General features: G+C 39.8%; 1 protein-coding gene across 4 annotated transcripts in view; it reads right to left on the bottom strand.

Moving 5' to 3' along the window:
• The window catches only part of tubgcp6 (tubulin gamma complex component 6), a 71,376-nt gene that overhangs the window by 41,970 nt on the left and 14,616 nt on the right, over nt 1–14,790 (bottom strand). For all 4 annotated transcript variants that reach the window (XM_061916732.1, XM_061916731.1, XM_061916729.1 and 1 more), the window contains 6 exons: nt 13,859–14,017; nt 11,672–11,793; nt 11,527–11,590; nt 11,346–11,455; nt 11,176–11,267; nt 372–511 (listed from right to left, as the gene is read on the bottom strand). In XM_061916732.1, coding sequence (XP_061772716.1) covers nt 372–511; nt 11,176–11,267; nt 11,346–11,455; nt 11,527–11,590; nt 11,672–11,793; nt 13,859–14,017 — 687 coding nt within the window. The remainder of the gene's footprint in view (nt 1–371; nt 512–11,175; nt 11,268–11,345; nt 11,456–11,526; nt 11,591–11,671; nt 11,794–13,858; nt 14,018–14,790) is intronic.

Below are 14,790 nucleotides of genomic sequence, written 5' to 3' on the forward strand. Positions count from 1 at the left end.
TCACTACAGTCTGGCCATTATTCTTTATCATTTTTCTTACAACTATGTGAGGGAGAAAAGAGGCACAACGGTGATTGGACATTACGTGGAGACCCTGATTTTTCGCAATCATGAGGACCGCTGTCCATAAGGGTGGATTGTCCCATGCAGGGCAGACCGAACCGTCCAGTATTATACCGAGTCCAATAGCATCCCTATAAGATAAGGCTATGGAACTGATTATTTATACTTTCTTCTGGAACATGTGATTCAAAATTCAGATATAATGGAAGTTGACCAGTTTTTCAGGATAGAGATAGGTTGGATCTTGCGAGGTACTGCTGTAGCGACTTTGTTGAAAATATTTCACGAGTAAAACCAGGCTAACTAACCTGAGGGCAGCAGATCTTGAGGAGGTTAATGGTCTTCCCGCAGACGTACACGTCGTTAGCGATGTGTCTCAGGAAGACGGGCACGCACTCCTCCACGTCTTTGGAAATCAACGTGTAGCCGTGGACCCAAAAGTGCTTGTCTGCAAAATATTCATATTACTGATGAAAATGAAATGACTATCCCAGAATCCTTCAGATTAAAGTACATAACATATTAGAACTATTTATTAGTGATGACTTGCAGGACCTGTCTTTTAGTTGGAAATAGCTTTGCTCAGTCCAACCTGAACTCAAAGCTCTAAGCACTCAGCTTCTGCAGCGTTTTACAGCCAGCCTGCCCCGACTTGGCCTGCTGATTGCTTCCCCTTGCCCGCGATGACATTTGGGGGCCCTTCAGACAAGCCGGAGTGAGAGGGTGCACGGGGTCAAGCGAGGGAGTTGATGAGGTGCAGCCAAAGAGCAAATTAACCTCTTAGCCTGACAAAGCAACTGCATGGCGTGACCTTGAACGGAGCCCTGCGTGACAAACTACATTTGGACAGGCCACAGTCAGTCGCCGCTACTTGATTATATTGATTGTTGAAGAAAAAAATAACTGCAATGCGCTGAATAATATGAGCTTTAAACATACTCAGGATTACCTAATGACCAAAATATTAGGACATATTGGTTAATGCTATATTGTAGATCAATGATTCTCAAACCGTAGTATAAACTTGTGGTAGGCAGGCTCCATTCTGGTGGTACGCCAAAGAATCACTAAACTAAATATTGAAACCCAGTTCAGTGTGTGTAATGTTACGGCAATCCAAAAAATAAATATACTTGTTAAATAAAAACTCTCATTTGTTTTAATGAATACTTAGGCCTACCACGCTGCTGTGTTTTAATGTTGATCATTATGGTCGTACTTGGAGAGGCAAGTGTTTTCTGAGGTGGTACTTGGTGAAAAAAGTTTGAGAATCACTGATATAGATAAAACAACGACTAACTATGATAGAAATATATTTCTTATTTAGGAACACATTTCAAGGGGAGATTTAAGTTATTCAAGCTGTAAGATGATTTAGCAGTTGTATTACAACGAATATAAGCACATTCAAATTGATTTTTACATTCTGTGAAATTTAACCAAAAGCTATTATGCTACAAATTTAGATATTTTGTTTATGACAGAGTGTGAAAATAGATTTTTTCACACACATATATACATGCATACCGTATATATGTTGAAGTTAAAGTACCAATGGTTGTCACACACACACTATGTGCGGCGAAAATATTCTCTGCATTTGACCCATCACCCTTAAATCACCCTCCGGGGGGTGAGGGGAGCAATGGGCAGCAGCGGTAGCTGTGCTCGGGAATCATTTTTGGTGATTTAACCCCCAATTCCAACCCTTGATGTTGCGTGCCAAGCAGGGAGGTAATGGGTCCCATTTTTATAGTCTTTGGTATGATTCGGCGTGAGTTTGAACTCACGACCTACCGATCTCAGGGTGGACATACATACATATATACATACATACATAGTTTAGATTTATATATACATCCATCCATCCATTTTCTGCCGCTTATTATACATATAGATATACATATATATATATATATATATATATATATATATATAGATTGATTGATTGATACTTTTATTAGTAGATTGCACAGTTCAGTACATATTCCGTACAATTGACCACTAAATGGTAACACCCGAATAAGTTTTTCAACTTGTTTAAGTCGGGGTCCACGTTAATCAATTCATGGTATATGTATCTATATATATATATATATATATATATATATATATATATATATATATATATATATATATATATATATACATATATACATATATATATACGTATATACATATATTTATATATATATATTTATACATATATACATATATATACACATATATATATATATGTATATATATACAGTATATATATATATATATATATATATATATATATATATATATATATATATGTATATATTTACACACACACACACATATATATATATATATATATATATTAGGGGTGTGGGAAAAAATTTTTAAGTCGGGGTCCACGTTAATCAATTCATGGTATAATATATATATATATATACATATATAAATATATATACGTATATACATATATTTATATATATATATACACAATATATATATATATACATACACACATATATATATTAGGGGTGTGGGTAAAAATCGATTCGAATACGAATCGAATCGTTTACGTTGTGCGATTCAGAATCAATTCTCATTTTTTTTTAAAAATCAATGTATTTTTTTTATTTTTATTTATTTATTCTTTTAATCAATCCAACAAAACAATACACAGCAATACCATAACAATGCAATCCAATTCCAAAACCAAACCTGACCCAGCAACACTCAGAACTGCAATAAACAGAGCAATTGAGAGGAGACACAAACACGACACAGAACAAACCAAAAGTAATGAAACAAAAATGAATATTATCAACAACAGTATAAATATTAATTATAATTTCAGCATAGCATTAAAAATCCCTCACTGAAATTATCATTAGACATTTATAAAAATAATAAAAAAGAACAATAGTGTCACAGTGGCTTACACTTGCATCACATCTCATAAGCTTGACATTACACGGTGTCCAATGTTTTCACAAAGATAAAATAAGTAATATTATTGGTTCGTTTAATAGTTAAAACAAATTTACATTATTGCAATCAGTTGATAAAACATTGTCCTTTACAATTATAAAAACTTTTTTTTTTTTTTAAATCTACTACTCTGCTAGCATGTCAGCAGACTGGGGTAGATCTTGCTGAAATCCTATGTATTGAATGAATGGAGAATCCTTTTAAATCGGGAAAAAAAATCGTTTTTGAATCGAGAATCATGTTGAATTTTTAAAAAAAAATCAATTTTGAATCAAATCGTGATACCAAGAATCGATATTGAATCGAATCGTGGGACACCCAAAGATTCGCAGCCCTGATATATATACAGTGGGGCAAAAAAGTATTTAGTCAGCCACCGATTGTGCAAGTTCTCCTACTTAAAATGATGACAGAGGTCTGTAATTTTCATCATAGGTACACTTCAATTGTGAGAGACAGAATGTGAAAAAAAAAAATCCAGGAATTCATAATGTAGGAATTTTAAAGCATATATTCGTAAATTATGGTGGAAAATAAGTATTTGGTCAATAACAAAAATTCAACTCAATATTTTGTAATATAACCTTTGTTGGCAATAACAGAGGTCAAACAATTACTATAGGTCAGGGGTCGGCAACCCGCGGCTCTGGAGCCACATGCGGCTCTTTAGCGCCACCCTAGTGGCTCTCTGGAGCTTTTTCAAAAATATATGAAAAATGGAAACGATGAGGGGAAAAAACATATTTTTTGTTTTAATTTGGTTTCTGTAGGAGGACAAACATGACACAAACCTCCCTAATTGCTATAACGCACACTGTTTGTATTAAATATGCCTCACTGATTCGAGTATTTGGCGAGCGCCGTTTTGTCCTACTAATTTTGGCGGTCCTTGAACTCACCCTAGTTTGTTTACATGCATAACTTTCTCCGACTGTGTCAGACGTGATTTATGCCACTTCTTTTTCTGTCTCATTTTGTCCACCATACTTATAACGTGCATGAATGCACAAAGGCGAGTTTTGTTAATGTTATTGACTTATGTGGAGTGTGCTAATCAGACATACTTGGTCACTGCTAACCTGCTATTTAGGCTAGCTGCATGTATATATTGCATTACTATGCCTCATTTGTAGGTATATTTAAGCTCATTTAGTTTCCTTTAAGTTCTCATAATTCAATCTATATCTCATGACACACTATCTGTAATATGGCTTTTAATTTTTTGCGACTCCAGACAGATTTGTTTTTGTATTTTTGGTCCAATATGGCTCTTTCAACATTTTGGGTTGCCGCTCCCTGCTATAGGTCTTTAACAGGTTTGCACACACAGTAGCTGGTATTTTGCCCCATTCCTCTATGCAGATCTTCTCGAGAGCAGTGATGTTTTGGGGCTGTCCTCTGCTGTATCATCTATTTGCTCTCTGGCAAACTTCAGACGGGCCTGGACATGCACTGGTTTAAGCAGGGGGACACGTCTAGCACTGCAGGATTTGATTCCCTGTCGACGTAGTGTGTTAATGATGGTAACCTTTGTTACTTTGGTCCCAGCTCTCTGCAGGTCATTCACCAGGTCCCCCCGTGTGGTTCTGAGATTTTTGCTCACCTTTCTCATGATCATTTTGACCCCACGGGATGAGATCTTGCATGGAGCCCCAGATAGAGGGAGATTATCAGTGGTCTTGTATGTCTTCCATTTTCTGATAATTGCTCCCACAGTTGATTTTTTCACACCAAGCTGCTTGCTTATTGTGGATTCACTCTTCCCGGTCTGGTGCAGGTCTACAATTCTTTTCCTGGTGTCCTTCGACAGCTCTTTGGTCTTGGCCATTGTGGAGTTTGGAGTCTGACTGTTTGAGGCTGTGGACAGGTGTCTTTTATACAGATAACGAGTTCAAACAGGTTCCATTAATACAGGTAACGAGTGGAGGACAGAAGAGCTTCTTAAAGAAGAAGTTACAGGTCTGTGAGAGCCAGAGATCTTCCTTGTTTGAAGATACCAAATACTTATTTTCCACCATAATTCACAAATAAATTATTTAAAATTCCTATAATGTGAAGTCCTGGATGTTTTTTTCCACAATCTGTATCTCACACTTGAAGTGTACCTATGATGAAAATTACAGACCTCTGTCATCATTTTAAGTGGGAGAACTTGCACTATCGGTGGCTGACAAAATACTTTTTTGCCCCCCTGTATATTGCTTACTTGTTTATGGTAGTCCATCGTATCCGATGATGACTTCCACTTCTTCTACTGGTGGGTTTTGAGGTGACTAAAAAGTCCAATACGAGAGCCACATGGTCTATTGCAATGGGGGCATATGAAGATAGTGTTTGTTGTGGTCTTGGCTACAGGGCCCATCTTTCTCCTCTGGCGTTTCCCTTAACTTGCTGCTCTTCTCTCCTCTTCAAAATGTTGAAGGCCTTCATGACAAAATTGCCTCCAGAGAGGGTGATCTGAGGCAGAGATTTCCAGCTGTGTGTGTTGTATTCTACACCTCTTGAGAGTTATTTTCAGTTGGTTCTTATATCTCCGCTTTTGGCCTCCTGCAGATCTCTGGCCATGATGATGTTGACCATACAGCAGTTGTTGCAGAAGTCTATCAACAGGCATTCTGATGGTGTTTTGCAATTGGTACTTGAGAAAAGTGGCCTCCATGCTCTTAGTACCAGTTTTGCTAAGGACCTCCGTGTGTGGCACACAATCAGGCCATGTCAGCCCAAGGATCCGCTGGAGACATCTGATGTGAAAGTTCTCCAGCTGTTGGATGTGGCGGCGATACAGGGTCGAAGCTTCACAGCCGTATAATAGTGTGGAGACACAGATGGCTTGGTAGACTGCCACCTTGGTACGTTTGCTGAGGTCTTTGTTCACATACACCCTCTTACGCAGTCTACCAAAGGAGGCTGAGGCAGACCTTATGCGATTTTGAACATCATTGTCCATGCTGCAGTTTTCTGAAGTCAGGGACTATTGCTAGGGGCTTGTCATCGATGTTAAAGACAGGTGATGGTGGTCGAGTAGGCGGAGGGGAGTTCCCCTGGCAGAGTACTTCAGTCTTTACAGTGTTCACAGTGAGACGCAGTCTACTATAGGCCTTCACAGCAGCTGTTAGCGTCGCCTGCAGAGCCTTTGATGTATATGCCACGAAGGCACAATCATCAGCATACTGTAATTCTACAATGCTCACAGTTTTGACATTGGTAGCCGCCTGCAGTCTTCTGATGTTAAATAAACTTCCATCCAACCTGTAATCCACCAACACATCACTGCTTCCCTCAACTTCTTTGTGCAGTAGCCAGGTGACACTCATGAGGAAGATGTTGAATAGCACAGGTGCAAGTGCACAACCCTGTCTGACACCTGTGGATACCTTGAAAGGCCTAGACTCCTGTCCTCCTGTTAACTGAGCCATCATCCCCTCGTGGAAACTTTGCAGGATGTTTACAAACTTCCACGGGCAACCAACCCTGATAAGGACCGCCCAGAGCAAGTCTCTGTTGACCGTATCAAAGGCCTTTGATAGGTCCACAAACGCCATGTACAGATCTTGATGTTGCTCCCGACACTTCTCTTGTAGCTGGCGTGTAGTGAAAATCATGACCACAGTGCTGCGATTTTTCCTGAAGCCACATTGAGATTCAGGCAACATGTGTTTTATTATGCTTCGTATGAGTCTTGACAGCATCAGTTTGGCAAGAACCTTGTCGGCAGCAGACAGGAGGGATATTCCTCTACTATTGCCACAGACAGACGTCTCACCCTTCCCTTTATATATGGTTATGACACTTGCATCCCGCCATTGTTGGGGGACTGCTCCGCGCTTCCATATGTCAGCAATGTTGTGGAAAATTGCTGTGGTACAGTGATAGCCTCCCTGCTTAAGGATATCTGTTGTTCTTAAGTGACCTAATTGCAGCCCAGACTTCAGAGAAGGTTGGCGGAAGATCCAGTTATTCTATAGTTGGGTAGCGGGGCAGCTCATCCAGCACTGCCAGATCAGAGGTGGCAGGTTGGTTTAAAAGTTTCTGGAAGTGTTCCGTCCATCTGTCCACAACTTCTTTCTGGTCCTTTATGAGGGTTAAACCATCAGCCGACTTCACGGGTGAGAGAGAGGAGTTCCTGGGGCCATGGATGGTTTTCACAGCATTATAGAAGTTGTGCATGTCATTCTTGACTGCAAAATGTTCGATTTCTTGAGCCTTGTCAGTCCACAAGTCAGTTTTCCGTTTTCGTAGAACAAACTGGACCTCCTTCCTTGAAGTTCTCCAGTGCTGCTTTAGCCTGACAGATGTAGGGTTGTTCAGGGCTGTGTTATGGGCCTTGTGCATAGGGTTCAGTATGGTTCTGATGGATTCTGAGTTTTCGTCAAACCAGTCCTGATGCCTCCTACGGGGGTAGCCAATAGACTCGGCTGCAGCCTCATACAGCTTTGAGCTAAGCTTGGTCCAGTTGTCATCAACACTGCCTTCAGGGCTCAGGAAGGGGTCGAGTTCCTGCAGCTTTCCTGCAATGGAGGATCGAAGGCTGTTCCGGGCCTCGTCTGCTTCAAGTCCGGCACAGTCCAACTGCTTCTTGCCAGTTTTTTGGAGACGAACAGGGGGACGTACTGACGCTCGCAACTTGGAGATAATCATGCGGTAGTCAGTCCAACAGTCGGCAACTCGGGTGATGTGCACGTCCTTGGTGTCCTTGCGTCTCACGATGATGTAATCCAGCAGATGCCATTGCTTGAATCGTGGGTGCATCCAGGAAGTCTTGTATTTATTTTTCTGTTGGAAGATTGTGTTTGTGATATACACACACACACATACATCACCATAAATGATTCCCGGGTGCGGCACCACTGCTCCCCTCGCTTCCCAGGGGTTGATCAAGGGGATGGGTCACTTGCAGAGGACAAATTTCACCACACCTAGTGTGTGTGTGACAATCATTGGTACTTTAACTTTAACATACATGTATACATATACAGTGGGGGAAAAAAGTATTTAGTCAGCCACCGATTGTGCAAGTTCTCCCACTTAAAATGATGACAGAGGTCTGTAATTTTCATCATAGGTACACTTCAACTGTGAGAGACAGAATGTGAAAAAAAAAACAAGACTTCACATTGTAGGAATTTTAACGAATTTATTTGTGAATTATGGTGGAAAATAAGTATTTGGTCACCTCAAACAAGGAAGATCTCTGGCTCTCACAGACCTGTAACTTTTTCTTTAAGAAGCTCTTCTGTCCTCCACTCGTTACCTGTATTAATGGAACCTGTTTGAACTCGTTATCTGTATAAAAGACACCTGTCCACAGCCTCAAACAGTCAGACTCCAAACTCCACTATGGCCAAGACCAACGAGCTGTCGAAGGACACCAGGAAAAGAATTGTAAACCAGCACCACACTGGGAAGAGTGAATCTACAATAGGCAAGCAGCTTGGTGTGGAAAAAATCAACTGTGGGAGCAATTATCAGAAAATGGAAGACATACAAGACCACTGATAATCTCCCTCTATCTGGGGCTCCATGCAAAATCTCATCCCGTGGGGTCAAAATGATCATGAGAATAGTAAGCAAAAATTCCCAGAACCACACAGGGGGACCTGGTGAATGACCTGCAGAGAGCTGGGACCAAAGTAACAAAGGTTACATCAGTATCAAATCCTGCAGTGCCAGATGTGTCCCCCTGCTTAAACCACTGCATGTCCAGGCCCGTCTGAAGTTTGCCAGAGAGCACATGGATGATACAGCAGAGGATTGGGAGAATGTCATGTGGGCAGGTGAAACCAAAATACAACTTTTTGGTATAAACTCAACTCGTCGTGTTTGGAGGAAGAAGAATACGGAGTTGCATCCCAAGAACACCACACCTACTGTGAAGCATGGGGGTGGAAACATCATGCTTTGGGGCTGCTTTTCTGCTAAGGGGACAGGACGACTAATCCGTGTTAAGTAAAGAATGAATGGGGCCATGTATTGTGAGATTTTGAGCCAACACATCCTACTATCAGTGAGAGCTTTGAAGATGAAACGTGGCTGGGTCTTCCAGCATGACAATGATCCCAAACACACCGCCCGGGCAACGAAGGAGTGGCTCCGTAAGAAGCATTCGAAAGTCCTGGAGTGTCCCAGCCAGTCTCCAGACCTCAACCCCATAGAAAAGCTGCGGAGGGAGTTGAAAGTCCGTGTTGCTCGGCAACAGCCCCAAAACATCACTGCTCTCGAGAAGATCTGCATAGAGGAATGGGCCAAAATACCAGCTACTGTGTGTGCAAACCTGGTAAAGACCTATAGTAATCGTTTGACCTCTGTTATTGCCAACAAAGGTTATATTAGAAAGTATTGAGTTTAATTTTTGTTATTGACCAACTACTTCTTGACCTCTGTCATCAATTTAAGTGGGAGAACTTGCACAATCGGTGGCTGACTAAATACTTTTTGCCCCACTGTATATAGTCAAGTCAAGTCAATTTTATTTATATAGCACATTTACAACATCTTTTTAAATTGAAACAAAGTGCTTTATATACATATACACAAACATACAGGCACACATCCCATTCATCCATCTTCTTCCGCTCATCCGAGGTCGGGTCGCAGGGGAAGCATCCTAAGCAGGGAAGCCCAAGCTCTCCTCTCCCCAGCCACTTCGTCCAGCTTTTCCCGGGGGATCCTGAGGCGTTCCCAGGCCAGCCGGGAGACATAGTCTTTCCAACGTGTCCTGGGTCTTCCCCGTAGCTTCATCCCGGTGGTACGTGTCCGAAACACCTCCCTAGGGAGGCGTTCGGGTGGCATCCTGACCAGATGCCCGAACCACCTCATTTGGCTCCTATCGATGTGGAGGAGCAGCGGCTTTTCTTTGAGCTCCTCCCGGATGGCAGAGCTTCTCACCCTATCTCTAAGGGAGAGCCCCGCCACCCGGCGGAGGAAACTCATTTCGGCCGCTTGTACCCATGATCTTGTCCTTTCGGTCATAACCCAAAACTCATGACCATGGGGCGGTATAGCTCGGTTGGTAGAGCGGCCGTGCCAGCAACTTGAGGGTTGTAGGTTGTGTCCTTGGGCAAGTCACTTTACCCACCTACTCCCAGTGCCACCCACACTGCTTTAAATGTAACTTAGATATTGGGTTTTACTATGTAAAGCGCTTTGAGTCACTTGAAGAAAAAGCGCTATATAAATATAATTTCACTTCACTTCAAATTTTATTTGAAGTGAGGTTGAAATTATATTTATATATTATATAATTATAATTTCACTTCACTTCACAGGATGGGAACGTAGATCGACCGATAAATTGAGGGCTTTGCCTTCCGGCTCAGCTCCTTCATACACACACACACACACACACACACATATATACATATATACACACATATGTATATATATATACATACATGTATCTATATATACACACACACGTGTATATATATATATATATATATATACATATAAATATATATAAAAATATATATACACACACATATACATACATATAGAAACATATACATACATTATATATATATATATACATATATATATATATATATATATATATATATATATATATATATATATATATATATACATATACATACACACACATATGAATATATTTTCATTAACATAAAAAAAATATTTGAAGTAAAATAATTAAAGGTTGTTTTTTTTATAAATGTTTCATAGATTATGTTGTAAGATGTATAATAAATGCCTGGTAAAACTGGAGATCAAAACAACAGAAAGTCTCTATTACACTTTTATTGAGTCTTGCTTATGACAATTGAAAGTATTTTATCTACACTCAGATTTAAATTATGATTTTATTTTATGATTTAAATGTTCTGCTTCATATTGTGTCACACAAGCACTTTGTAAAGCCTTGTGTACTAATGTTGCTCTGTAAATAAAATTCCCTTGCCTACTAAAACAAAAATTTAGCAAAAAGAAAAAATTCTAGGCAGACTGGACGGAGTCGGTTTGGGCAGAACTAATCCAAAATTTGACGCCAACAACGCTGTATCGTGAGCACAAAGAAACTTTACATTACACAGGAGACTGAGTTATTTATACCTGAGCAGGAGCTGATAATTCATGTGTTTCAGTAGGTTAGCAAAGAATTTAGCAACAAAAAAGTAGTCCGAGTCTCACCTCTGATGCTGAGGTGCTCTTCATTGACTTGGATCATGAACTCTTTGTAAACATCTCGAAAAACGCCGCTATACACCCAGTCAGACACAAACCTAAGACACACAGTAAAGACAAAAGCAGTACGGTCTGTTATGTTTATTAAATAAGATGGCGGCGTGTGCGCTGCTGACCTGGTGTATGGCTCACAGCTGCTCTTAAGGAGAGACAGCAGGACTGGGTAGTTCTCGTTGCTGCAGTTGTTCTGAGCTTCCTTGTACAGGTAGGAGAGAAGCTTGACCCCCTGCGCAAAGCCGCAGTATCCCATGTAAATGATGAAAAGATGTGAGCAGATTGCAGTTAAAAGACACTCACCACAGGGAAGGAGGCCTGGTCGGCAACCGCAGGCTCGTCAACACGGCATAGTTCCCACAGATAGCTTTAGATGAAAGTAGAAATTCATGTTCAAAAGCATGGAAATTAAAGCCAAAAGCACAAAAGGGAATACAATTTATTTCACCTGAGCTGTCGGCCCACTTTGCGGAAGAGGAAGCCAATGGTCAGCAGGCTCAGTGTGGCCGGCGTGCTGAGAACACACGCTCTGTAGTAATGCAAGTACTTCCTCAGACCTCCAGTGAATGCCTTTCAGACACACATGTTATCATTCAAGCTGATACATTATGACAATTTTAATCTACATTTAAAACATTCGCGCTCTAGACAGTATGGAATAGATATGCTTTGGTGTATGTACATTTTGCTCCACAGACACTTTTATAACCCCTTGTTGAGTCATCTGCAAGACGCTTGATTCTGGAGGTATTCCCATATTGCAAATGAAACCACATCCCACCCTCTACAAAAGTAGTCTGAGACTTTATTTAATGTCCAAATAAGTACGTCCACCTCACTGTAACGTCAGCAGGATCTACCCCAGTCTGCTGACATGCAAGCAGAGTAGTAGATTTTTGTAAAAAGCTTTTATAATAGTAAAGGACAATGTTTTATCAACTGATTGCAATAATGTAAATTTGTTTTAACTATTAAATGAACCAAAAATATGACTTATTTTATCTTTGTGAAAATATTGAACACAGTGTGTTGTCAAGCCTATGAGATGCGATGCAAGTGTAAGCCACTGTGACACTAGGGGTGTAACGAAACGTGTATTTGTATTGAACCGTTTCGGTACGGAGGTTTCGGTCCAGTTCGGAGGTGTATCGAACGAGTTTGTAATGTAAAGTCTTAACAAGCTGCTCTGCTTTCTGCCTCTGTCTGAGCACCCATCATTGTCCCGCCCACACAACCATCTGATTAGTTACATACAAAGCCAATCAGCAGTGCGTATTCAGAGCAATCATTCAGCGTCGAGCAGATATTTGTTTAGCAGCGGACAGCGTACTCTCCACAAATTATAAAAAACACTTCCCAGTCACAACTACTACTAGCATCACTATGAGCCTGTTGACCTTCTAGAAACTTAAACTGCAGCTCAGCTCGCTCGCAGTTCTGGCTTGAGGTGAAGGCTAATTAGCTTTTAGCGTAACCTTAGCTCATTTTGCTGTGCGTGTGTGTGTGCGTGTGTGTGTGTTAGGAGCAGCAAAGCCCTGTCTGTTTATTATTTCACATGAACTAACATGAAGTCCATGGTGTTCAGGGAGGAATAGTCTCTATTGCTATTGTACTATTTTTTCAGCTATAGTTATATTAATCATTAGTAATGTAGCAGCCTAGTTTTGAATTGCAGGGCCCCAGCTATCACATGTTGACAAAAATATAACATTTACATAATAAAAGTCAACTTCAGGCTTCCCAAATGCTGTAATAAATTAAGCATGATGAGTTGACTTGCACTTTTTATATGTAGAAGAAAGGTTTTGTCATTTTATTTAATCAAAGCAACAACTTGAGGCAGTTTAATGTGGATTAATGTGGGCAGAATTATTATAGTGTTCCAATGTTAAAAGGATAAAGCCATCCATCCATCCATTTTCTACCGCTTATTCCCTTTCGGGGTCGCAGCCATTGTTTACAAATTTGGTAAATAAGCAAAAAATTTTGATTTTGTTGTTTTCTTACTGTACCGAAAATGAACCGAACCGTGACCTCTAAACCGAGGTACGTACCGAACCAAAATGTTTGTGTACCGTTACACCCCTATGTGACACCATTGTTCTTTTTTTATTATTTTTATAAATGTCTAATGATAATGTCAATGAGGGATTTTTAATCACTGCTATGCTGAAAGTATAACTAATATTGATACTGTTGTTGCTAATATTAATTTTTGTTTCACTAGTTTTGGTTTGTTCTGTGTCGTGTTTGTGTCTTCTCTCAATTGGTCTGTTTATTGCAGTTCTGATTGTTTCTGAGTCAGGTTTGGTTTTGGAATTGGATTGCATTGTTATGGTATTGCTGTGTATTTTTTTGTTGGATTGATTAAATTTTTTTTTTTTTAAATCGATTTTTACCCCTAGTCACTTGCTAGTCTGTGCAAAATATACTATTTAGACTGAGACAAACTTTAATGATCCACCAGAGAATTTGTTCTTATTTAATGATGTCATAACAGTAATGTGTGTGCCCAGAGCAGGTTAATGTGCACAAAATGCGAAATGTTGAAGTTCAAAAGTACAAGGACAAAAATATTTGAAAATAGTAATACAGGACCAATTCATAATACCTGACCCTGGTGACCCAAACTTACCTGGAAGACCAGGCCCTTCTTGTCAGCACTCTGCAGCGAGAAGCGGCTCAGCCTCAGGTAGTAGGTACCATACTGGGCAAGCTCCTCCAAAAGATGAGACATACTCTCCGGAGAGGTACCTGACACACACACACCAGGCCGGACGTCGAACTGGACACTCTGGGAAGAAAATCCACAAACAAGATGAAAACCTATTCAGTTTAATAACATCTAATGGAAAAGCGCAAACAAAAAGGTAAAATCTCATTTCACTCAGTCACATCCATATTGTTTCATGATAAAAGATTATATTCTACTCTTTGATGTTTGTTGTCTTTCTTATGAATGTTTTATGAGAAGTACCAGACCAGCAGTCTTCTGGGAATGTAAAGAAAATCTCGAAATGCAACTCCGCTCACATCACAAACACAAAACTGCACCACATTCCATGACGGCGTAAGGTATGTAGGTATTTCCAGCAGCATGTACATGCTGTAAAATGGAAATGTCTTTGGAAGGTATATAAACCTTTATAGGGAAGCAACTTTAAAAACCTCCCTGGTGTTTTAGTTTTTCTGTAAGTGGCTTTTCTTTTTTGATGTAATGGGTTATTTTATGAGCTTCTTTAGTATGCTCTTGTTGGAGCACAAGGGGTGATAAATGTAGAGTAGGGCGTTGAAAAAGAGCCAAAACTAAAAATGGTACTTAAATAATGTCAAAACCAAAATAAAATAAAGTTAACAGACATATTCATGTAGAAATTTAAAATAAATACATTATATACAAATATATGTATATATAAATATAATATATAATATAGTATGAATTATATTAATATAGCCAAATGTGCAGAGGACTTTTTTTAACAAGATGAACATGTACCTAATAGGTTAAATAGTGTACTTTCTAAACTTATTTTTTACTACAATTATCTATGATGTCATCAATGTGTG

The sequence above is a fragment of the Nerophis ophidion genome, linkage group LG12 (assembly GCF_033978795.1).
Source record: "Nerophis ophidion isolate RoL-2023_Sa linkage group LG12, RoL_Noph_v1.0, whole genome shotgun sequence".
In the NCBI taxonomy this organism is placed as follows: Eukaryota; Metazoa; Chordata; class Actinopteri; order Syngnathiformes; family Syngnathidae; genus Nerophis; species Nerophis ophidion.